Below are 25,200 nucleotides of genomic sequence, written 5' to 3' on the forward strand. Positions count from 1 at the left end.
GTCATAAGCTCCTTTAATATCTAGAAATGCTATCCATAAAGGTCTTTTCTGAGCTACTGAAATCTCTATGCACTGAGTTAGTACAAACATATTGTCTTCTATGTTAGTACAAACATAGTGCTAGTACAAACATAGTGTTAGTACAATCATAGAGTTAGTACAAACATAGTGTCTGCCTGGCCTGAACCCATTCTGTAGTTCCCCCAATACACCGTTTTCCTCCACCCACTTCGACAGTTCTAATTTTATGGCTTGCATTGCCATTCTATATATCACCGGCGTTACTGTAACTGGCCTGTACGAGCTCGTCTTATCCTTATCTCCTTTGCCTTTGTAGATGAGATTCATCTTCCTTTCACGCCACCTAACGGGAATTTTCTTTGTTCTAATTACTTGCTCTATGGCGTTAGTCAGCAGTGCCTTGCTTTTTGGACCGAGGTTTTTGATTAGCTGCATTGGGATTTCATCGGGTCCTGCTGCCGTGTTGTTAGGGACATTTTCTGCTGCCTTTTTCCAATAAAAGCTTTCTATGCTAAATTTTGATCTCTCAGGCCTCTCTGTTGTTGCTGGATCTGTTGTCCGAACTACGCTTTTTCTCGTGCTGAAGTTATGCCTGATAACGTCCGTGATGTACCGCGGCGCATCATCGCCTTCATAGATGTTACCGTCTTCATCCCTTATAGCCGTTTGCGAGTTTCTAGTTGGAGCTCCGAGTGCTTTTATATAGTTCCAGAATCTTTTTGGGGCGCCTTTGTCTCTTTTTTGAATGTTATGCACCCAACGTTCACTTGCGCATTTAATTTTCTCTTGCACGAGCTCACTCGCAACCCTTTTCTTTTCTCGGTATGTATTCCATCTAAGGAGCATGTCTTCTTCTGGTAATCCCAAATTTTTGGCTTCTCGATGAACCCTAGATGCCTCTTTACGCTCTTCTATAGCTTGTTTAATTTCCTTGTTCCACCACTTACGTGGTTTCCTCTTTCCAATCCAACAATTGTTTTGCCGTGTCGGCCTTATTTCATGCTGCATAACCTCCACCAGTTCCTTATATTCCCAGACTGCTGTAGGAAAAGCCTCAATTTTCTTCTCTATGTTGTTTGCGATCTCTGTTATTTGCTCGTCATTCATTTTTAAAAACTCTGAGGCTATTGGTTCATGTTCTGCGCTGGTATCTCGCCCAAACTTTAATGCTAAACGTCTATGATCACTTCCCAGGCTATTTTTTCCATTTTCGTCTATTATCATTTGGTCTAGTTGTTCGTAGACCATATCTGAGACTAAGGCGTAGTCGATACATGACTGCCTGTTTCCGCATTGCCACGTTACCTGTCCATGACACTTATTCTCCCTGTTAACTACTATAAGGTTCTGTTGATCACACAAATCCAGCACTAGAGAGCCGTTGTAATCAGTATATCCGTCTAATTCGTCCATGTGCGCGTTCATATCTCCCACTAATATCACCTGGCCCGAGTTACTGAACTCATTAATATCGCTTCTAATGCAATCGACCAATTCCTTATTTTTTTCTCTGCTATCACTACCTGTCCATAGGTAAGCTACTCCCAGCCACGTCTTTTTACCTTGCCATGTACCACTAATCCAGAAATGCTCTTTACATGTCTCGTTTACCCTTCGCCACTTCAGACCTCGCCTAATTAGTACGCCTACGCCTCCGCCTTTCCTTGACCCGGTCATTCTGTTGCACCCTTCCCATACAAAGTTGTCAATAACAGGCGGCTGCTCCAAATCTTGTAGATGCGTTTCGGTCAAGGCGTACACGCTAATTGCTTCATCATTCAGTTGCGTTTGAATTTCCAGCCATTTTTCCTGCTTGCGACCACCCTGCATGTTAATGTAGCAAATTTTACCTTCTCTATTCTTTTCCTTTCTGCGTCTTTTCCTGACTCCTGGTCGCCTAATTCTGCCCTTTACTGGTGTTTCGCTTTGTTCAATACTCAATCCTGCTTCCTGATTGCCTGGGGCCCGCCTAAAAAAGCTACAGCTCGTGCCGCCAATCGACGTCCGACCGGTGTTGCTACACTTTCACTAAAATGTATCCCGTCACTCACAAAAGCGCCTTCGCGGCCTGCTCGGTGCACTTCTCGGTTGATGTCAATGACCGTAAAATTCATTGCTTTAGCTAGAGTCCGAATTTCCCTATTTACTGCAAGAACTGCCCTTTCAATTTTATAACCCTGCCTTTCAACCTCTGGCACCCGTGCACACCGCGATTTGTACTTCCTTTGAAACTTTCCGCCGTTCCGTGACCCCTTTGGCTATTTGCTTTGTGATCCCTGCTCCTCGCCCGTGCAGTACGTCAATCACTCCGCCCATTATCACCACTAGGTGTCTCTCCTCCATTGTGTCCCACATGCGTTCCTTGGCCTTCGCTATCACTTCTCTAATCGGCTTTCCCGGAAGCGCACTAATCTGGACTCGCGCGCCTGCACCTACCCTCTCTGTTATCGCCGGTTCTGCTTTACGCATGTTGGAAGTCCCAACAAAGAAAACTCGACGCTTTTCTTCCCCCTTTACCGCCGAAAGCTGCCCCGAGGTCACAATCCCCTCCCCGCCTGTCTTAGCCTTGCCCTTGGCTTTGTGGTTTTCTCCCGTGGCCGCTTCAGTGGTATCCCCTTCGTGACTATCACTGACGTTTCCGCCACGGCTTCCCGGCGTGGCGGGTTCGGCAGTCTTAGCTGCACTCGCATCGAAGCCAGCTCCGTTCGCGGTGCTCGCATCGATGCGTTCATCATTGCTTTGCAGAATGGTGGCGCTCAGCTGGATTTCTGCGCTAGCTAGCTTTTCTTCTGCCTCCTTCCTCTGCTTCTGCTCGATTTTAAGTTCCTTTTCTAGCTTTCCAACCCGCTTAGCTAACTTATCCTTGTCTTGCTCTAGGCGGTCTAGCCGCGACCCTAGCACACACATCCTACAGATAAAATCTGCACCATTCGCTTCGCGTGCTGACTTCAACCACGTTTCTTCCAGCGCGTAGGAACGCTCGCACTCAGAACAACGCACGCGTGGGTTCCCCCTCGTACCAACCATCATCTGGTACTAATAAGGCGTAGATGTGGCAAAAAAAATATTCTTTACCTACTTTTATCTAAGCCAGAAGACCAAGAAAGTGAAAAAGCATTAAAATAATTTATAAAGATTGACTAAGCTAACTCTCCTAAAAAAACCAAAAAGTGAAATATAAAATAACAAAACTTATCTCTTTGGCACGCTGCTCCTGCTGCGCTGAAATGGCACCTCAACTCGACACGTCCGCTCCCGTCGGCTTCACTCGTGAGAATGAAGCCGTCCCTACGAACACGGCTCCATCTAGCGCCGCCACCGCGAAGCCTGCGCGTGGCCTCTGAAATGCATGGCGTCTGAGAAACGCGTCATGAAGCAACCGGACTCCTCTCTCGCGCTTCTTTCTGTACATGGTGCGCTATCTAGTGCCTTTGCCGTGAAGTCCACCCATGGCCTCCGAGAAGAGAAGCGTGGCGCACCGGTGCCTGCGAACGCTAAGAATCGTTCTCTCGCTTCCCGCAGACTACAAAAAAATTAAATAATGGGGGTTTTACGTACCAAAACCACGATATGATTATGAGGCACGCCGTAGTGGGGAACTCGGGAAATTTGAACCACCTGGGGTTCTTTAACGCGCACCTAAATTAAAGTACACCGGTGTTTTCGCATTTCGCCCCCATCGAAACGCGGCCGCCGTGGCCGGGATTCGATCCCGCGACCTCGTTCTCAGCAGCCCAACACCATAGCCACTGAGCAACCACAGCGGGTGCTTGCCGCACACTCAGTGGCACATACTCAGTAATCCAGGTTGGCGAGAAGTTCATTGAAAGGCGCCGCATACCTAATGCCTTTATGGCTCAGCTCGCTAAACCGTTGGCACGAAAGGTGTTCATTGAAAAGCGGCATTTACCTAGTCCATTTATGGCTCAGCTCGCTAAACCGTTGGCGCGAAAGGTGTTCATTGAAAAGCGGCACATACCTAGTGCACTTATGGCTCAGCTCTCTAAACCGTTGGCGCGAAAGGTGTTCATTGAAAAGCGGCACATACCTAGTGCACTTATGGCTCAGCTCTCTAAACCGTTGGCGCGAAAGGTGTTCATTGAAAAGCGGCACATACCTAGTGCACTTATGGCTCAACTCTCTAAACCGTTGGCGCGAAAGGTGTTCATTGAAAAGCGGCACATACCTAGTGCACTTATAGCTCAGCTCGCTAAACCGTTGGCGCGAAAGGTGTTCATTGAAAAGCGGCACATACCTAGTGCACTTATGGCTCAGCTCTCTAAACCGTTGGCGCGAAAGGTGTTCATTGAAAAGCGGCACATACCTAGTGCACTTATGGCTCAACTCTCTAAACCGTTGGCGCGAAAGGTGTTCATTGAAAAGCGGCACATACCTAGTGCACTTATGGCTCAGCTCGCTAAACCGTTGGCGCGAAAGGTGTTCATTGAAAAGCGGCACATACCTAGTGCACTTATGGCTCAACTCTCTAAACCGTTGGCGCGAAAGGTGTTCATTGAAAAGCGGCACATACCTAGTGCACTTATGGCTCAGCTCGCTAAACCGTTGGCGCGAAAGGTGTTCATTGAAAAGCGGCACATACCTAGTGCACTTATGGCTCAGCTCTCTAAACCGTTGGCGCGAAAGGTGTTCATTGAAAAGCGGCACATACCTAGTGCACTTATGGCTCAGCTCTCTAAACCGTTGGCGCGAAAGGTGTTCATTGAAAAGCGGCACATACCTAGTGCACTTATGGCTCAGCTCGCTAAACCGTTGGCGCGAAAGGTGTTCATTGAAAAGTGTAACATACCTAGTGCATTTATGGCTCAGCTCGCAACACCGTTGGCGCGAAAGGTGTTCATTGAAAAGTGGAACATACCTAGTGCATTTATGGCTCAGCTCGCAACACCGTTGGCGCGAAAGGTTTTCATTGAAAAGCGGCGCATACCTAGTCCATTTATGGCTCAGCTCGCTAAACCGTTGGTGCGAAAGGTGTTCATTGAAAAGCGGCACATACCTAGTACATTTATGGCTCAGCTCTCTAAACCGTTGGCGCGAAAGGTGTTCATTGAAAAGCGGCACATACCTAGTACATTTATGGCTCAGCTCTCTAAACCGTTGGCGCGAAAGGTGTTCATTGAAAAGCGGCACATACCTAGTACATTTATGGCTCAGCTCTCTAAACCGTTGGCGCGAAAGGTGTTCATTGAAAAGCGGCACATACCTAGTGCACTTATGGCTCAGCTCTCTAAACCGTTGGCGCGAAAGGTGTTCATTGAAAAGCGGCACATACCTAGTGCACTTATGGCTCAGCTCGCTAAACCGTTGGCGCGAAAGGTGTTCATTGAAAAGCGGCACATACCTAGTGCACTTATGGCTCAGCTCTCTAAACCGTTGGCGCGAAAGGTGTTCATTGAAAAGCGGCACATACCTAGTGCACTTATGGCTCAGCTCTCGAAACCGTTGGCGCGAAAGGTGTTCATTGAAAAGCGGCACATACCTAGTGCACTTATGGCTCAGCTCGCTAAACCGTTGGCACGAAAGGTGTTCATTGAAAAGCGGCACATACCTAGTACATGTATGGCTCAGCTCGCTAAACCGTTGGCACGAAAGCTGTTCATTGAAAAGCGGCACATACCTAGTACATTTATGGCTCAGCTCGCTAAACCGTTGGCGCGAAAGGTGTTCATTGAAAAGCGGCACATACCTAGTGCACTTATAGCTCAGCTCTCTAAACCGTTGGCGCGAAAGGTTTTCATTGAAAAGCGGCGCATACCTAGTACATTTATGGCTCAGCTCGCTAAACCGTTGGCGCGAAAGGTGTTCATTGAAAAGCGGCACATACCTAGTGCACTTATAGCTCAGCTCTCTAAACCGTTGGCACGAAAGCTGTTCATTGAAAAGCGGCACATACCTAGTACATTTATGGCTCAGCTCGCTAAACCGTTGGCGCGAAAGGTGTTCATTGAAAAGCGGCACATACCTAGTGCACTTATAGCTCAGCTCTCTAAACCGTTGGCGCGAAAGGTTTTCATTGAAAAGCGGCACATACCTAGTGCACTTATGGCTCAGCTCTCTAAACCGTTGGCGCGAAAGGTGTTCATTGAAAAGCGGCACATACCTAGTACATTTATGGCTCAGCTCTCTAAACCGTTGGCGCGAAAGGTGTTCATTGAAAAGCGGCACATACCTAGTACATTATGGCTCAGCTCTCTAAACCGTTGGCGCGAAAGGTGTTCATTGAAAAGCGGCACATACCTAGTACACTTATGGCTCAGCTCTCTAAACCGTTGGCGCGAAAGGTGTTCATTGAAAAGCGGCACATACCTAGTGCACTTATGGCTCAGCTCTCTAAACCGTTGGCGCGAAAGGTGTTCATTGAAAAGCGGCACATACCTAGTGCACTTATGGCTCAGCTCGCTAAACCGTTGGCGCGAAAGGTGTTCATTGAAAGCGGCACATACCTAGTGCACTTATGGCTCAGCTCTCTAAACCGTTGGCGCGAAAGGTGTTCATTGAAAAGCGGCACATACCTAGTGCACTTATGGCTCAGCTCTCGAAACCGTTGGCGCGAAAGGTGTTCATTGAAAAGCGGCACATACCTAGTGCACTTATGGCTCAGCTCTCGAAACCGTTGGCGCGAAAGGTGTTCATTGAAAAGCGGCACATACCTAGTGCACTTATGGCTCAGCTCGCTAAACCGTTGGCCGAAAGGTGTTCATTGAAAAGCGGCACATACCTAGTACATGTATGGCTCAGCTCGCTAAACCGTTGGCACGAAAGCTGTTCATTGAAAAGCGGCACATACCTAGTACACTTTATGGCTCAGCTCGCTAAACCGTTGGCGCGAAAGGTGTTCATTGAAAAGCGGCACATACCTAGTGCACTTATAGCTCAGCTCTCTAAACCGTTGGCGCGAAAGGTTTTCATTGAAAAGCGGCGCATACCTAGTACATTTATGGCTCAGCTCGCTAAACCGTTGGCGCGAAAGGTGTTCATTGAAAAGCGGCACATACCTAGTGCACTTATAGCTCAGCTCTCTAAACCGTTGGCGCGAAAGGTGTTCATTGAAAAGCGGCACATACCTAGTACATTTATGGCTCAGCTCGCTAAAACCGTTGGCGCGAAAGGTGTTCATTGAAAAGCGGCACATACCTAGTGCACTTATAGGCTCAGCTCTCTAAACCGTTGGCGCGAAAGGTGTTCATTGAAAAGCGGCACATACCTAGTGCACTTATGGCTCAGCTCTCTAAACCGTTGGCGCGAAAGGTGTTCATTGAAAAGCGGCACATACCTAGTGCACTTATGGCTCAGCTCTCTAAACCGTTGGCGCGAAAGGTGTTCATTGAAAAGCGGCGCATACCTAGGCACTTATGGCTCAGCTCTCTAAACCGTTGGCGCGAAAGGTGTTCATTGAAAAGCGGCACATACCTAGTCACATTATGGCTCAGCTCTCTAAACCGTTGGCGCGAAAGGTGTTCATTGAAAAGCGGCACATACCTAGTGCACTTATGGCTCAGCTCTCTAAACCGTTGGCGCGAAAGGTGTTCATTGAAAAGCGGCACATACCTAGTGCACTTATGGCTCAGCTCGCTAAACCGTTGGCGCGAAAGGTGTTCATTGAAAAGCGGCACATACCTAGTGCACTTATGGCTCAGCTCGCTAAACCGTTGGCGCGAAAGGTGTTCATTGAAAAGCGGCACATACCTAGTACATTTATGGCTCAGCTCTCTAAACCGTTGGCGCGAAAGGTGTTCATTGAAAAGCGGCACATACCTAGTGCACTTATGGCTCAGCTCGCTAAACCGTTGGCACGAAAGGTGTTCATTGAAAAGCGGCACATACCTAGTACATTTATGGCTCAGCTCGCTAAACCGTTGGCGCGAAAGGTGTTCATTGAAAAGCGGCACATACCTAGTACATTTATGGCTCAGCTCTCTAAACCGTTGGCGCGAAAGGTTTTCATTGAAAAGCGGCACATACCTAGTGCACTTATGGCTCAGCTCGCTAAACCGTTGGCGCGAAAGGTGTTCATTGAAAAGCGGCACATACCTAGTGCACTTATGGCTCAGCTCGCTAAACCGTTGGCGCGAAAGGTGTTCATTGAAAAGCGGCACATACCTAGTGCACTTATGGCTCAGCTCGCTAAACCGTTGGCACGAAAGGTGTTCATTGAAAAGCGGCACATACCTAGTACATTTATGGCTCAGCTCGCTAAACCGTTGGCGCGAAAGGTGTTCATTCAAAAGCGGCACATACCTAGTACATTTATAGCTCAGCTCTCTAAACCGTTGGCGCGAAAGGTTTTCATTGAAAAGCGGCACATACCTAGTGCACTTATGGCTCAGCTCGCTAAACCGTTGGCGCGAAAGGTGTTCATTGAAAAGCGGCACATACCTAGTACATTTATGGCTCAGCTCTCTAAACCGTTGGCGCGAAAGGTGTTCATTGAAAAGCGGCACATACCTAGTGCACTTATGGCTCAGCCCGCTAAACCGTTGGCGCGAAAGGTGTTCATTGAAAAGCGGCACATACCTAGTGCACTTATGGCTCAGCTCGCTAAACCGTTGGCACGAAAGGTGTTCATTGAAAAGCGGCACATACCTAGTGCACTTATGGCTCAGCTCGCTAAACCGTTGGCGCGAAAGGTGTTCATTGAATAGCGGCACATACCTAGTACATTTATGGCTCAGCTCGCTAAACCGTTGGCGCGAAAGGTGTTCATTGAAAAGCGGCACATACCTAGTACATTTATGGCTCAGCTCGCTAAACCGTTGGCACGAAAGGTGTTCATTGAAAAGCGGCACATACCTAGTACATTTATGGCTCAGCTCGCTAAACCGTTGGCGCGAAAGGTGTTCATTGAAAAGCGGCACATACCTAGTACATTTATGGCTCAGCTCGCTAAACCGTTGGCACGAAAGGTGTTCATTGAAAAGCGGCACATACCTAGTACATTTATGGCTCAGCTCTCTAAACCGTTGGCGCGAAAGGTGTTCATTGAAAAGCGGCACATACCTAGTGCACTTATGGCTCAGCTCGCTAAACCGTTGGCACGAAAGGTGTTCATTGAAAAGCGGCACATACCTAGTCCATTTATGGCTCAGCTCTCTAAACCGTTGGCGCGAAACGTGTTCATTGAAAAGCGGCACATACCTAGTACATACAAGTAGCGCCCTCCCAGGTCTTGTCCCCATTAGTGTCTTCTGGTGGGCCAGCTGTTGAGCCTCAGTTATCTCTTCTAGTGTGTTATGCAGCCCTAGGCGCAATAATCTATCATTGGCCGTGCTGATGGGAAGTCTTAGTGCAGCCTTTATAAGTCGTCTGATTAAAGCGTTTAGCTTGTTCTTATCAGCCTGTGTCTATTGTAGCATGCCTGCCACGTACGAGAAGTGGCAAAAGGCGAGTGCACGTACGAATCTTATGGCACGGTCTTCTTCTAGCCCATTACGCTTGTTGGTAATTCTACGCAGAAGCCTAATGACTTCTTATGACTTCTTAGAGATATGTTGTATCATCCTGTGATTAGATTCATTCGCTTCCAGGAGAAGTCCCAGCACTCTAATAGTCTCCACCTGCCTGATTGGTTCTCCATTCTTGGCGTATATGTCAGTGCGGGGTTCTTCCTCTGGGATATATCCGTTCGGCTTGCGCCCACGCTTACTGCTCCGTAGTACGAATAGTTCTGATTTTTTAGCAGCGCAGTTCAGTCCTATACCCACAAGTATGGTTTCCACCACATAAATGTTTTCCTTTAGTTTGGGCTCTGTTTGTCCCATATTACCTTCAGCACTCCAGATTGTTACATCATCTGAGTATATTTCAAAGTGGATACCCTCAATCTGCGCGAGACCGCGAGCCACGTTTGACATTGCCAAATTAAATAACATGGGAGATAGGACAGACTCTTGTGGTGTCCCACGATTCCCAAGTTCCAGGGTTGTCGATTGGAGTTCGCCTAACCTGTGACATGCAGAACGGCTACCGAGAAAGGCTTTGACTATATTGTGCAATCGCTTGCCCAATTCCATCTCCGAGAGGATATCCAATATGGCCCTGTGTTTGATGCGATCAAAGGTTTTTTCTACATCTAGACCTTGGAGAGCTCTCGTATGTAGCGGGCTAGCAAGAATAAGGTGATGTTTGATTGCATTGCATCTTGAGTCGAAAGTCGAGGACGGAAACCGATCAGGTTATGCGGAAGAACATTTCTGTTCTCGACATACTTAGTCAGTCTAATGAGTGTGACATGCTCCATGGTTTTGCCCAAACATGATGTTAACGATATGGGTCTTAGGTTATCTAGATTGAGTTGCTTGCCTGGTTTGGGAATAAGAATTGTGCTAGCCATTCTCCATAACTTCAGATAATCACTATTTTTCAGAGTTCATTGAAATACTTTGTTAAATATTTCATTGAATCATCGTCCAGATTTTTCAACAGCCTATTGGAAATGCCATCTGGACCGGCAGCGGATTTACTGTTGAGGTCATACAGGGCTGCGCGAACTTCGCTTTCTGTGAAATCTTGATCCATAGGCTCGCAATGTTCTCCTGTATATTCAAGCTGGTGTGTACTCTCATTGCTATCCTTAAGTGGTAAAGACTTAGCTGCGAGCCGATCCAGAATGGCCTCCTCTGTTGTGTCTTGCCTCTCACGATGGACGAGTGTGCTACTGCTGTTCTACTAGATTTCGTGTCGTTCTCATGAAGCAAATGTCTATGTAAGTTCCACTTTCCACCTCGTTTGATTCGACCATCTATGGGATTACAAAGCTCATCCCATTGTTGGTGCTGTAAACTTCTGGAGTGTTCTTGAATCTCCCAATTCAACAATGCTATATGCTTCCTGAGTCTCCTATTCGGCCGTTGCGTTTTCCATCTCTTTAACGTAGATTGTTGGGCTTCAATCAAGTGCGCCAGCCTACTGTCCATGATCTCGATATCCTCCTCAGTGGTAATATCCTTCGTTGCCGCCTTTACGTCTTCGCTGAGCTGAGTGGTCCAAGTTTGAAGTGTTTTTTTTTGTCCTGTCTCTGTCTCAGCTCTGCTTTTCCTTGCTTTCCGAAAAAGATCTCAGTCAGCGTAGTTAAAGTGCTTTATCTCATTACTGGGTGTTTCTAACACTATTTGTAATATGTAATGATCACTACCCAGGTCAATATTGGTGTTATTCCAGCCAGCGTTCACTAAATTTGATACAAAAGTAAGGTCTGTGGTGGAGTCCCTGCACGTAGATGTACCACACTTAGTAGGATAAGCTGGGTCAGTGATGAGGGAGAGATTAAGATCTGTTGCTAGGTGCCAGAGTCCATCCCCTTTATTAGTATTCCAGCGATATCCCCAGGTTGGATGTGGGGCGTTGCAATCCCCTCCAATAATGAGTGGAGCGTGCTTAGTAACAGCCATAGTCTTATTAAGAAGTGCCCTGAAGCTCCGTTTCATGTCGCTAGGGCTGCTGCAAACATTGAGACAAAAGAGACTGTGGTTCGCCTTTACTCCTTTTCAAAATGATTTCCAGAAGTAAGTACTCTAATTTGTTTAGTCCAGGTAGCAAATCACGTTTTATGAATGGTATTTTCTTATCCACGAGCGTGGCTAGCCCCCTACTTGGCTCTTTGCCCCTGCATGTCGCTTCGTAACCGCTTAGGCTGATCTGATCCACCAAGGTTTCCTGCAGCATAATTATTTTCGGTTTATCTGGAGATGTGTTTATTAACTGCATGAGAGGTGCTTTGCTAGAGTACGCTTTGTAGAACCCCCCGACGCACCAGGGAGCGATCTGACGCTTTCTGCTTCTGAGGGTAGGTATTCGTCGTCCTCGCCTTGTGATTCTACTTTGGTAAGCCTCTTTGCAGTCGTCAGCCTCCATTTCCATAACTTATCAACTTTGAAGGTAGTTTTATCTGTGGTTTCTCTAAGTTGTTTAATCGCCTCCATGATCTCATCCAAAACAGAGCACACTGTCGTTTCTACTGGGCTTATTGCCCGCTTCTTTGGAGCTGGTGTGTTTTCGTTTTCCTGACTGCTGTCATTATTCACCGGTTTGGCTATTGCGACTTTTGTGGAGCTAGTCTGCAAGTTTTGCGAAGTTCTACAACCTGCTTAGTAAGTTCTTCATTTACCTTTCTCAGATATGCTACTTCTTTGATCAGCTGTTCTATCCTGGCATCATTATCTCCGACCGGCCGCCCCGCACCGCTCTCAGCAGCCCTCACAGTACCTTTCACTTTGTCGGCCCAGGCTGTTCCAGATGTTGTCTTGTCGCCGGGCGTCTCCCTCCTCCTTCGAAGCACACCTGCACTTGACGTGATCTGGAGCAGCTTCTGCCCTTCGACGGCGAGCGGCGTCTTGACCATGTGCGCGAGCGCTCCTTGGCGCCCGTTTGGGCATCCCATTGCAGCTGAGCTGATGTAGCCCTCGATGCATAGGCGCTATAACGTAACATGATTCCAAACTGTTTTGATTCCAATTTCTGCAATCAGCCTCCACGATTGGTCAAAACATTTTCGGGTCGCTCCCAACTTCGCGTGTCTGTCACGCGACGTCACGAAAACCGCAATAGCTCCCCATCTGATATAACGTGTACAGACTGATTATGCATGATTAAACCGCACAAAAGAAAAATAATAATTCCTGATTTGATGTCTTTTACCAGTAGCTCTCTGCTATTGGTCCAATGTTTTCTGGCTACGCCCACTTCGCCTGTCTGTCACGCGACGTCACAAAACCGCGAAAACTCACCACGTCAAAGTGACGTGTACGCGAAATAAATGCATTAATATGCCGAACAAAACTGAAAATTTTTCTGAATAGCCACAGACTGTCCCGTTCCGAAAGGAATCAAAGATGGCTGCCCGCCGATCGCTCAGGCCCTCGCTACTCGCACCTGCCGGTGAGCACGTATTTATTTGCGCATGATAAACCTTTTTGCGTGGCAGTAAAACGTTATCGAGCCCTTTCGGCATGCATAAGACATCGCTCTGTCAACTCTTCCTTGTTGAGGATCCATTTTAGCGGGAAATCTTATCTTTCCGTTTCACGCCACCGCGATTTTCGACCAGCCACCGCTAGCTAAGTAAGACGAAGCGGACCAATCAGAGAAGCCGGCACCACCCTCTTCATGGGGTTATCTATTTTCACTGTGCTGGCTCGGCCCCATCGAAAGCCTCTCCACTAGAGCGTGCTCCTCGCCTCGTGTCAGCCAATTAGATAAGAAAAACCGCTGTAGACAATGTTATTGGTTTTGAAAGCGAACAAAGGTGACATCCTATAAACAAGGAGAGTGTTTGATTGGGTTGTTCAGACAACGCTGCGGGTCACCGCCCGATGCTTGCGTCGGTGGTTACGTAAATTTGACGTCAGAAGTTGGGAATGAAAACGGTTTGGAATCATTTTACATTATAGCGCCCCATATCTGTTGCGTTCTCGTCGTCGAATTCGCACCACGTATGGAATTTGGTACTTCTGGCGGCAAGTTTTGTCCCCAGTTGGGTGGTCCCCTCCACAGAATTTGCAGTCAGGCACACACATGTGATCGTCCTCCGGGTTTTGAGTTCCACATCCTCTGCACTGAACCACGTACAGTGTTGGACATACATCTGATCTATGTCCAATCTTTCCGCAAGCAGAGCAGACATCAAACTGCTTCCTATACAGGTAGCACCTCACAAGGGTTGACCCGTATCTGACATAATTGGGTACCTTGAGCCCATCAAACAGAACAATGAGCGAGCCCGTCGATTTAATACGTTTGGATGCCAGTGCCAGTGGGTTAAAGTCATGCGCAATGTTCTTCGTTATCGTGGCCTGATTGTCTCTGAGGTCAACTCTCCGAATCACCACTTTACACGTGGTGTGCGGAGCTGTCTCGTAGGCGTTAACTTCATATTCGGTTTCCACTATAATTATTGACTTGAGTCGCACATACCTGGCAGCATGACTGGGATCTGGTGTACTTATCACCACGATGTTTTGCGTGAAGTTAGGGCAAACGACATCCTCTGGGGCTTATTCCGGAGTCAGGCCCGATGCTTCAATAACCGCCACGCCTATCGCTGTGGTGCTCACTTTGCTCAAGTTGAGACCTCCTCGGGGGCGGATAATGATTGTTCTGTGCTCCTGCGGCAATTGGGGCATCCTTGGTGCCTTGACAATACGGTTCTTGAACGTAGTGGTTGTAGGTCCCTTGTTCTTGCTGCTGTTGCCTTGCTCTTGCTGGCTCTGCGGCGATGTTTTTCCATCGCCAGGAACCTTGTGGTGGAGTGAGATTTTCGGCTTGTCACAATTTACCAGCCTAGATCTTCCTCATTATCTTCTAATCCCGTGGCGTCTTCATCTTCCATGCGCGTTTCCGCCATTGCTGCCCGACGGGGCCAGTAGGCCTAGTTGGGCCTTGCTAGCCGCACACGTTCGATGAACGAAGAAAGGCCAGTAAAAGTCAGTAAAAGTGCAAAAATGGAAGTCCCACCTTAAAGAAAGGTGTCCGTCAATTCCCGGTGACTTCACAAATCCAGTGCTGTGCTTGACTCCGTGATAGTGGTAAAGATGGCTGCATAAACATTCAAAAACGACGGAGCCGATGTGAGGGGCGTCCGCACCTCGGCTTCTTCTTCTTCATCCTAAGTTGGCATCAAAGAAGTTCAGTGAAGAGCGCACGCATCTGATAGCACATACCCAGCAGAACAAGTTAGAATCAAAGAGGTTCATTTGAGACTTGTACAGACCATGTGGCACACACCCGATATTCCTAGTCGGCGTCAAAGAGTTTCTTCGAGCAGCGGTACCTACCCAGTTCCGCGTCTACAGTGACCCATGTCGGCGTGAAAGAGGTTCGTTGATGAACGGCACGGATGTACGAATTGTCACATACTCAGTGACCCGAGTTGATCCGATGGTTGGTTTCTAACCCTCTTCCCTCAGAAATGCAGCCCGATGCGCAGCAGATTCGACCACCGACTGCCCAATGCCCAGGTAGGCAGGATAACGGTTAGATATAAACATACATAGATAGAAATATACATACATAGATTGACAGCCCTTAGATAGAAAGTACGTGAAGTAACCTAAGAATGATAACGCATTAAAATAAATTCTAGGGTCTTACGTGGCAAAATGACGATCTGATTGAGACACAGCGTTGTGGGAAACTGTATTAATTTTGACCAGCTGTAGTTCTTTAAAGTACGCCAAATGTAAGTACACCTGCGTTTTTGCATTGCGCCCCCATCGAAATGCAGCCCTCGGGCCAGGATCGAGCCGGGATCAAACCATACAAGAACGCGAGCAATTCATCACCGCCACCCTCGCTCCATTTACAGATATATCAACCACCGCCACCAAGACACCAACTCCAGCCACGAAGTCCGCACTCACACCCCTACAATTGCCCATCCACCACAGATGAGGACTCGGTACAATCCACCCCTGAGCACTGGGGACTGCCATACTAACAATCCACAACAGATTAGGACTCGGTACAATCCACCCCTGACGACACGGTACTCTTACCGAACCTGTTCAATATAGCAACAGTCAAGCGTTCGCTGTTCGTATGGAGGTCAACACTCATGTCTAGAACAGCGGAGCGTCACGCTCGGGACTGCACGAGCAACATCTACAGTTTGAAATAGGCCACATCTGAGCATGCCCGGCGTCAATGACGCGCCTGCCATGCATTTTCTCTCCTTGTTTATAGCCGCGGCTGCAACAACTGTTTTTTCTGTCAGAAGCGCTGTCAACGGTGTAGCGCCGAAAAAAAAAGCGTGGAATCGCCCGGTTCTGCGCCCTTATACTGCAGGCTTATTCTCAGTTCGCGGTATCATAATACCGCCATTGCGTCGCACATATATCTCGCGCATCACGCCGTGGATTTTGCATAGCGCATTGTGTTTATGCCGTCTGCCAGGAGTGAATTTTACACACCTACTCTTATAGTTTATTGTTCGTCAACCCGCCAATGATGCGTTAATTGCGAATGATTGTAGGTTTCGATCGCACACAGAAAAATGCTGCCTAGATATCCTGAACTTATGAATTTATTGAAATCAACAAATGTAGGTACCTCAAAAACGCTGTCAAATGTAAGCACATCATTCATGAGTGGTAAGCGGAAGCATTTCCTTGTGCGTTTCGTGAGCGAACATTGTCAATGCTGATAGTACTGCAAAGTTTGAGGAAGAGGCGACTTAGCCACTGCAGAACCCTCTTCGTAGTGCTTGTCATTGGTGCCGCAGAAGATTGCAGTGAGGCAAACTAATATCGCGTTGCAGCTCCACCAGACTGCTGTATGCTATGAATTCTCGCAGAGAAAGACTCGTAAAGATGTTCCACAAGAGCGGGGTCATTCCGGAGACGTACCCGCTCATTTTCAACAGCGCCCCACAGATCGTCGGAACTGAATCTTGCAAGGTCGGGCAGTTTGGCGAGATTTTTTTTTCATCAGACCCCATGCATTTTCAATAATATTGAGGTCTTGGCTTCTGGCAGGCCACTCTAAGGTCATTACACCGAGGCTGTCAAGAAGCTCTCGAACATTAGTGGCTTAGTGGATGTGTGCTGAAAGTAGTAGAGTCCGTTTGGAAAGGGGCCGTCCAGTACGTAAGGTAAAATGACCGTTTCTATTACGTCCGTGTGGGCTGCTGCCATCATCCGTCCTTTAAGCCAGTGGAGCGGTCCTACAGGACCGCTATCAAGGCCTATAGGCCTTGATAGCTCACTGCTCGCCACACGGTGACTAACGTGCGCCCACTGGAGCGAACATACCAGACTTATTTTTCGTCATCTCTGCGTGATAAACCATATACTTGCTTAAGAATAATAATAATAATAATAAAAACTTGCCTTAAGCACTGATAAGCCGCGGCGCGGCATTGGAAGAAGCTCGAATGCCAAGCATTAAATTAACGTTGCTACAATACTCTTGTCCAGAGGCTTACACATGAGAATTCCCCCAAACCCAAATACAACATAAACACATATACTGTCATTAATGTGAAATATCAATTAGTTGCCCTAGTTAGTACTAAGACTAAGTGTCGCTGTTAGCGTGGCTGTAATCTTTGTCTTTCATAAAATACCATTCTCTCTCTCTCTCTCTCTCTGTCTAGCACATTATGCGGACAATTTTTGCGCGCTAATGGAATATTTGCAGCATAACACGCGCTAGAAAACCAATATTACCGGCTGCTCTCTGGACGCAACACACGTTGCCTGCATGTGGTCCCAGCGTGTACAGAAGGTGGCTTCGTCGCTGAACACAACGGCCCGCCAGATTTCTGGTGTACAGTTTTGGACAACGGAAGCGAAGTCCATGGGCTGATCTCTGTGCGTTTTTTTCAAGCTCGGTCCTCTGAGCAGCAATTCTTCTTCTTATCGCGGCTGAATGAAGCCTCCGACGTATGATTTGCGTGGAAACCTCCAATCCCAAATATCCCGAATTTACCGGGCGCTGAGAAAGGGGTCTTCAACAGACGCTGCTACGATCAGTCGGTCCTCTTCATCGGTTGCAGCCCTTTCTGGGCGATGACGGGTAGCATCAGCAAGCCGACATTCTTTGTAAAAAGCTTGGAGCACTCTGTTAACAGTTGCCAATGGACGTCTCGTAGCCGCCGATATGGCTCTTTGGGTCATCGTGCGTCCCATACCGTAATGGCTTTTCTTTCATCGAGTGTCAAGGGTGGGGCCAGTGTTGAAGGTCTAATGCAGCATCAGTAAAGTCGCATAAAGAATATATAGCCATTGATGCAGCAGCTGGCTCACTCGACTACGTTCCGAACGCTAAATTCAGGAGCGGCCAACCATATTCTCTTCCGAGGAGCTTGGCGCGAAAAACCACAGAAAACTTTATTCAGCTGATAAGAGGGTGAAAATCTGCTGCCGAAAAAATGAGACCGCGAACATTGAATAAGCTTGCAGCCAGGCTTGCATCGGGCGCCGAGAAGTACTATTCTCTGCGGTATGGTTTTTTTGTTTTGGTTTTTTGTTTTTTGTTTTTTTGCGCTACACCGTTAACTGCGCTTTTGACGGCCAAAGCAGTTTTTGCAGCTGCGGCGATAAACAAGGAGAGAAAATGCAAGCCAGGCACGTCATTGGCGCCGCGCATGCTCAGATGTGACCTATTTCAAACTGAAGATGTCGCTCGTGCAGTCCCGAGCACGACGTTCTGTCGTTCTAGGCATGAGTGTTGACCTCTGTGCAACGTTCCTCTGACGTAGATTGTACTATCTATATCAATACGGCAAGTTGGGCCAGTTGGTTAGGATTCATCGTAAGGTTCGTAACAGCGCAACACGAGATACGGACAATAGGAAGGAAAAGGAAAACACGGCGCTGACTCTCAACTGATATTTTATTGAAGAATGGTCTAACATATACAGGGTGTTTCACTTCACTTTAGTCAAACATTAAAAATGGGCAATTGCTACCTAGCTGGACAGAACCAAGGTAATGTTGTTTGTTGTCGCTTGAAGATACTCAGGTTTGCTTTATGCATTCCGCTTAATTAAGTAAAAAATCTTAATTCATTAATCAACATCACAATTATTAACATTATATTATAAGTGTCAGTGAAAAAATTGTAGAGCACCATGAAAAACTCCCGATACAGCTTTCTGTTGCTGAATACGTGCTGCATAAGTGTTTTTCTGAGTGTGAAAGAAGCCCTTGGTTCCGTCAAGCTGGGTAGCACTTCCATATTTTTAATGTTTCGCTAAGGTTAAGTGAAGCACCCTGTATAGGTGCCAATATCAGCTGTATATAGGTGTCGCTATGTATATAGGTGCCAAGATCAACCACTATCTATGCTGACGATATCACGGCATGGAGTGCACACAGGTCAGACTAAGCAACGCAAGACCCACTCCGGGAAACCTTCGAGTGCAACTTGCATTTTCAAAGAATTGTCGGCAGGCTTACAAGTGCAACCGACAAATCGAAAATCATCCTCTCCTACCATAAATGACAGAGACGAACCCCTCACCATTTGAAACATCTCACAACGGAGTCAAATGAAATGAAAACAAATTTTATATGCTGGGGCACAGACGAAATTCTATGAAGGCATTACAGGGTTTGGACCATCTTAGCGCGTCTTTGCAGCTATTTTTCGGCATAAAATCAAGTAAAATAGAAATTACGTGTCACATTTCTACATAGCGGTTAACTAAGTTTTGTAGATTAGCAAGGAACATCTGGCACAGCGTACAATTTCAAGTACAAGTTTAGAAGAAATGAACATATAGAACTTGCAGATAATGCTACAAGGCTTTAGCTTTAGAATTACAGGATATGAACATTTCACGCATCAAGAGTGATTTTAGCGCTTTTAAAAATAAACTACCTGGTTTAAAAATCTGGTTGGAAGTTGGCAGCGGTTGATATGCTACTAAACAGTTTAAATTAGTTGGTAATCTATATTTGGTCATGTGGCAGCCCTAGCTTCTGAGTGTGTGTGGTACGAACAATCATGTCTTTTGTAGTATTAAAACGGCAGTCGTTCTGTTAGAAAAAGAACTTTCTTAAAAACGTAACGTTACGCTCTACATATTATCTAAACTAATGATTAATTGGACTCGATTTGTATATGTTTGCTGCTGATACTCCTTTAAGCTGATAAAACATAAGCTCTTCCCGTGCATCACTGGGAGCATTCGTAAATAAACAAATAACGTTTTTTGTGTGTGTGACAAGAAATTTTTGTTATATTACATTCGGTAGTTGACAACTCATTGCCGAATGGAAAACTGAGATAGAGTCGCAGTTCAAGGAACACTAAGTAGTTGCACTAAATCGGTTTCTGCTTTAACATATTTTTAAAACGCTCTATTTTAGTTCATTTTGTGATAATAGGTTCAATACAGGAATAGGAAAGCAACCTGAAAGTTCACTTGTTTATTATTATTATTATTATTATTATTATTTCGCGCGAAACCTCAGCCCCGGTAAGTCTTGTAACGCCACGAATTTTACAATCTAATGTTTTTGTTGGGGGGGGGGGGGACGCACTGGCTCAGTAAAAGTTCTCGAAATATTCCATATTCAATGTTTGGCTTCTCTAGAATACAATGTAGTTCATTTTCTTACTGGTAAACAATTCACTATGCCCCATTTAAGAAGCCGTAAAAATTCATGACGTCACGACTAGCTGGTGTGGGAAGGTCAAGGTGGCGCCACCCTTATTTTCCCGCGTTTCGTGTGAAGAACTAGACTAGCTGTGGAATCTTTATAAACATTTCTTAAGATAATCACATATGGTTCCTGCTCCTCCACTGCCCAGCCTCTACGCAGACAGAAAACCCTACATGTTACACCACGCCGTGATTCTAGTGCTCATCGGGCTCCGTTTGTGTCTGCCGCACTATGCAACACCGACACAAGTGTCGCAGAGATGGGGCACATAGCCATCACTCACGCCTGACATGCGAAGAAGTTGGGAACATGTTGCGAAGCCGGCACATGAGCGAGACTGCGGCGAGCTGTGCATCTTTCTTGCGGAGGGAGAAAAATACATCTGGACAACTAAATCGTTTGCGGCCGACTTACGACATTTTGCGAACAACTGCCACTTCAGATAAGAACAGACTGTGTCAGGATTCTGCCAGATAAAACGTGGTCCCCCTTATTCCATGTTTTCAACGAACACATTATATGAGGTGGGAAAATGGCTCTCTCTAAAGGAATCAACCTTTCTTTGGCACGATGAAGCGAGGATTTCCAGAGAAAAATAGTTAAATGCGGGGAAGAGCACTTTTGGGACTGGCTGATTTACAACTTTTAAGACCTATCACTCCAGAATTAAAGCGATGCACATAACAATACATTTTCCCCCCTATAGCAGCGCGCGTTTTGAGCACGAAGGTACACGAAGCGTGCTTTACAAGATATGTTTGCATTATAGCCTGACAGTGTTGCAGACATGCGAACGTGACCGTAGACGCTACAGTACGCCCTGAAATTTTCTGCGTTACCTAAAACCTACTAATTATTCTAAGTGCCTAGTGTATCGTTGTTTACTTTCCTGTCTATCTTAATTCAGTAGTAAATCTGAACTCATTTCATTGCTTACTTTTTTATGCATTTTCTCACAGGCTTTTTTAGGGACACCATGGGTTCGTACGACAGCCTAGTGCGCCTTATTGCGTGGTTGGCCGCCGTGTCTTCAATAGGGATTCTACTTCTAAGGATAGCAGGGAGAAAGTCCTGCACCACTGCAAATGTCCAATAAATCTGAAGTCGTGATCCACAAGCAAGCTCTGTCTCTCTGTATATGAAACTACATTGTCTCTATCTTAAATTATTGACGTGCAGTTAGATAAGTTTTGTTCACCGCTGCCATTGGCCAGAACTGTATATACAGAAATAATGTGAAAGCTCAAAAATGAGTCTAAGGGTCATAGAAGCACCCACCTCGCCCACTTTTGCAGTTTTTCATTCGCAGGTTGAGAATTGTGCTCACAAAAAATATGGAGTGCAACAACCTTCTCTTTCTGTCATCTTGCCGTGCCCACAAACACATGAAAAAGTAAAATGTCTGCCTTCAACATTCGATTGTGGCTTTCAGCAACCTTCAGCTTGCTGAAGGTTGTTGACGTCGCCATGGAAACCACGACACAACAAGAAGGACATTAAAATGTGTCAGATGGCTCAATAAAGGCACCACCAGAAGAAATATGTAATAAATTGCGTTATGCACTGCTTTGCGTCTTATAATGCGAAATGAACTAATATTAGCAAAGCTCTAGCTAAAGGCTTTGTTTTTCAGCCACACTGATTATATAGGTAGAAAAATCTAAGCTGAAAGTCACAGCAAACTAGTATGGTCTACTTTGGGTACCAATACATGTACAACAGTGTAATCATAACATTGTTTGCGAATAAACAAGAAGTTGTCAGTGAATAAACATTGTTCAAGAGGAATGCCATTCATTAATAAAGTCATCCCACTGTCACCTAACTAGACAAGGTGGCAACAATCCGTTATTATAGGACGAAAGTGACAAAAAAACTAAGCAAAACTAACGTACATGTTGAAATCTATGCGAAGCGAAGCTTTTATGATGCGGTTATTAAACTGCTATAAATTTGCCCATTTCGTTCTTTTGTCTTTGGCTTTGTAAAGTAAACTGGCATGCGAACGTGCTCCTCGCTCACCCTTGCTGCTCAATGTGACAAATCTTATATTGGCTTATATTTACTCATTTCTCCTTATTAACACGAAAGTGTTTTATGCCGGGGTCCACCAAGACTTCACTGACGTATTTCCGTCACGGATATGACGTTCTTACAATGTACACGAACATAATACAAAGAAAGAAACCAGAAGAAAAAGTTCCACAAACATGCAAAATTTGGAAATCGAACCCACGACCTCTCGGTCCGCGACGATAGATCACGAGCGTTTAACCCATTGCGCCACAAACGCATTTGCAGAGAGCTACACAGACGCGCCTTATATATCTAACACTCCTCCGTGTACCCGCGCTCTTGCTCGGGGCGGTGCCGCCGCCTACGAGCAGAAAAGAGAAGTACTGCATTATGACACTAACGCGCACCGACAGTGAACGCTTCGGTGGTCTCAGCACTACGACGCCTCGATGCCAGCATTCGAAGGGACGCTGGCATCAAGAAGCACTACCAACGCCACCTAGGTGGCGTTCACCGTACTCAGCACAGCGGAGCGTGGCCTCCGCAATTAGCTCTGAAAATGTTTCTGAAGTTGATCGCGGAGGCTGCAATTACGACGCGCTGTACGCGCTGATTTGACTCGGTGACGATTCAGTTACGTGCTTTGTCTTGCGCGTTGTATTAGTGTGTCAGTTACGTGCTTCGTCTTTCGCGTTGTGCTAGCGTGTGCAGCGTAGTGAAGCTTCCATATGCACGACGGTTGCTCATGGTCATCGACGTTGGTAGTCGTGATGGAGGAGACGTGCCACCAGGCGTCAGCGTGGGTGCATCAACGCCTAAGGGCGCTTTAGCCACAAAACACCAATAGACATTATATATTAATGTGCAATAAACATTACACTACTTCTGTGAAGACACGTTTCACTTTCGTGTTCTATACCGATTCCTATATAAGAGGGATCAACCACATTTTTTATTTGAAATGTGCCGATCACTATTTGGCCGATCCAACGTTCTGGTTATGTGCCATAGTATAGAAAACATCAGCATAATGAACTCACGGACAAGCTCCTTGCCCGATCCCTTGAAATGGGTATATGCCGTAGTAGGAAAATCATTATAACCAACACGCGGACACGCTTCTTGGCCGATCCGTCATTGTGGGTATGTGATCACCTCTGGGTATGTGATCAGTGATCACCTCAAAGAGATAGTTGGTGTTGTCACAATATCTACCACATACTTCTTGGCCAATCTTCCGCTGTGAGCATGTGCGTTGTACCACCTGCTTCTTGGGTATGTTCCATTGTATGGAAATCATCATTATCAACCCGCGGACGTGCTTCATGGCCGATCCCTCGTGGTAGGTATGCGCTAGAGTGTACTAGAATATGGTCGAGTGGGACGAGCGGCTGGGGCGGCGCATGCTTTACAGTGAGGCGCCCGGCGTGGAAAAATACTGGGGCGGCGCTGCGGTCGAAGTGGATTGGGCCGCATCAAGGTCGCGCCGTTGGAAAGTGCTCGCGATACTGCTCGGCAGGGTCATTCGTACTACTTCGCGCGCTGGTATTTGCGTTCAGACCGATCAAATGGGGTTCATAATTGCATATGACATGTATTTGTGCCTTTAGAATAAATTGCTTTTCTTTCTCTTATTTATTTATTTTTTATTATATTCTAATGCCGCTCGGTGTTTGCGCGCGCATTGCGGCCGCAGTGTCAGCTTTTATTCTACAATGTTACTGTACGGTTCCCTCTGGAGAAAAAATATTTTTCTCGTTCTTCAAGCAGCATGTATCTCTCGTGTGTATTGTTGCGCATATAGTTTTCCATCAGTAGGTCTCGTGAAACGCAGACGGAGAAACACATGCAACCTTCCTGCTTGTTGCTTCAAACAAGGAGTCATTCTAACAGAGCATCTTTCATAGTCTAAGCACATCGAATATATAAATTAGAAAGCCCTAACAAATTAGGTTATTTGCGCCGCACTTTACCTAAGACCCCTCGCGATACTAAACTATTACTGTATAAAACGTTAATTCGCCCTGTCCTAGAATATGCATCTGTTGTCTGGTTTCCCTACAAACACTGTGAAATAAATTCGCTCAATATTGTTCAACGTAAATCTATCCGTTTCATTTGCAATAATTACAGTCGCAATTTCTCGCCAACACAGGCTCAACAATCTTTGAACATCGAGCCATTACTTTCACGGTATCTCATCGAAGCCTTAAAACTTTTATATGCAATTATTAACTCTACTTGTGGTCTTTCTGATTTTAACTACATCACATTTACAAACGCAAGTTGTACCCGTAGCTCCCACGCCTTGAACATATCACCTATCTTTGTCCGTACCAACACACTCAAATACAGTTTTTTCCCACGTACAATTGAGCATTGGAATTCTCTCCCCGGCCACATTCGTTCACTATCACTGAAGTATTTTATAGCTACCACCACTAAGCACCTCGCTAAGATGTAAAGCGCTTTCTTTTTTCATTTTTTTTGTGTATGTGTATGTTTGTTATTGTGTAGCAATGTATAATGTTCCCACTCCTGCTATAGCCCTATATAGGGCTGCAGTATATATATACAAAATAAAAATAAATAAAAAAAGTAAACAGCATGTATCTGCCCATGTATCTGTACTAGAATTTGTAAATTGCAACATGGGCCATAAGGTAATTAGCTAAAAACTTAATTGGTTAATTTTGTTAATTCGTCGATTATTCATTTCATTTTTTGTACAAGTAATGCCCGCCTCTTCGAGTAGACGAGCTCATGAACTAGAATTGTACTATCTGCCACAGGCCACCTTTAAAAATTTTGGAAACTGTTCGCTGAAACACCTTAATTGTATATAGAATTCACTCAGTAACCGAAATGATGCCAAGCTGGATTCACTCAAAATGAGAATAAATAGAAGTCTAGAAGTCGTGCGCAGCAGCGCTTATACTCGGACTCAGAGTACTAAAAAAATAGAAAAAAGAGTGCAGTTTGGCCGGGAAGGCGAAGCAGTATTAGTGATAGCGAAGTAGAAGACAATTACACGAAGGAA

The 25,200-nt window shown here is 46.1% G+C and overlaps 1 protein-coding gene across 1 annotated transcript in view; it reads left to right on the forward strand.

The window, feature by feature from the left end:
• LOC125943862 (monocarboxylate transporter 9-like) overlaps positions 1 to 21,251 on the forward strand; it is a 36,054-nt gene extending 14,803 nt beyond the window's left edge. The window contains exon 4 of the mRNA XM_049663395.1: positions 21,104 to 21,251. Coding sequence (XP_049519352.1) covers positions 21,104 to 21,240 — 137 coding nt within the window. The 3' untranslated portion in view covers positions 21,241 to 21,251. The remainder of the gene's footprint in view (positions 1 to 21,103) is intronic.
• The last annotated feature ends 3,949 nt before the right edge of the window (positions 21,252 to 25,200 follow it).

The sequence above is a fragment of the Dermacentor silvarum genome, chromosome 3 (assembly GCF_013339745.2).
Source record: "Dermacentor silvarum isolate Dsil-2018 chromosome 3, BIME_Dsil_1.4, whole genome shotgun sequence".
In the NCBI taxonomy this organism is placed as follows: Eukaryota; Metazoa; Arthropoda; class Arachnida; order Ixodida; family Ixodidae; genus Dermacentor; species Dermacentor silvarum.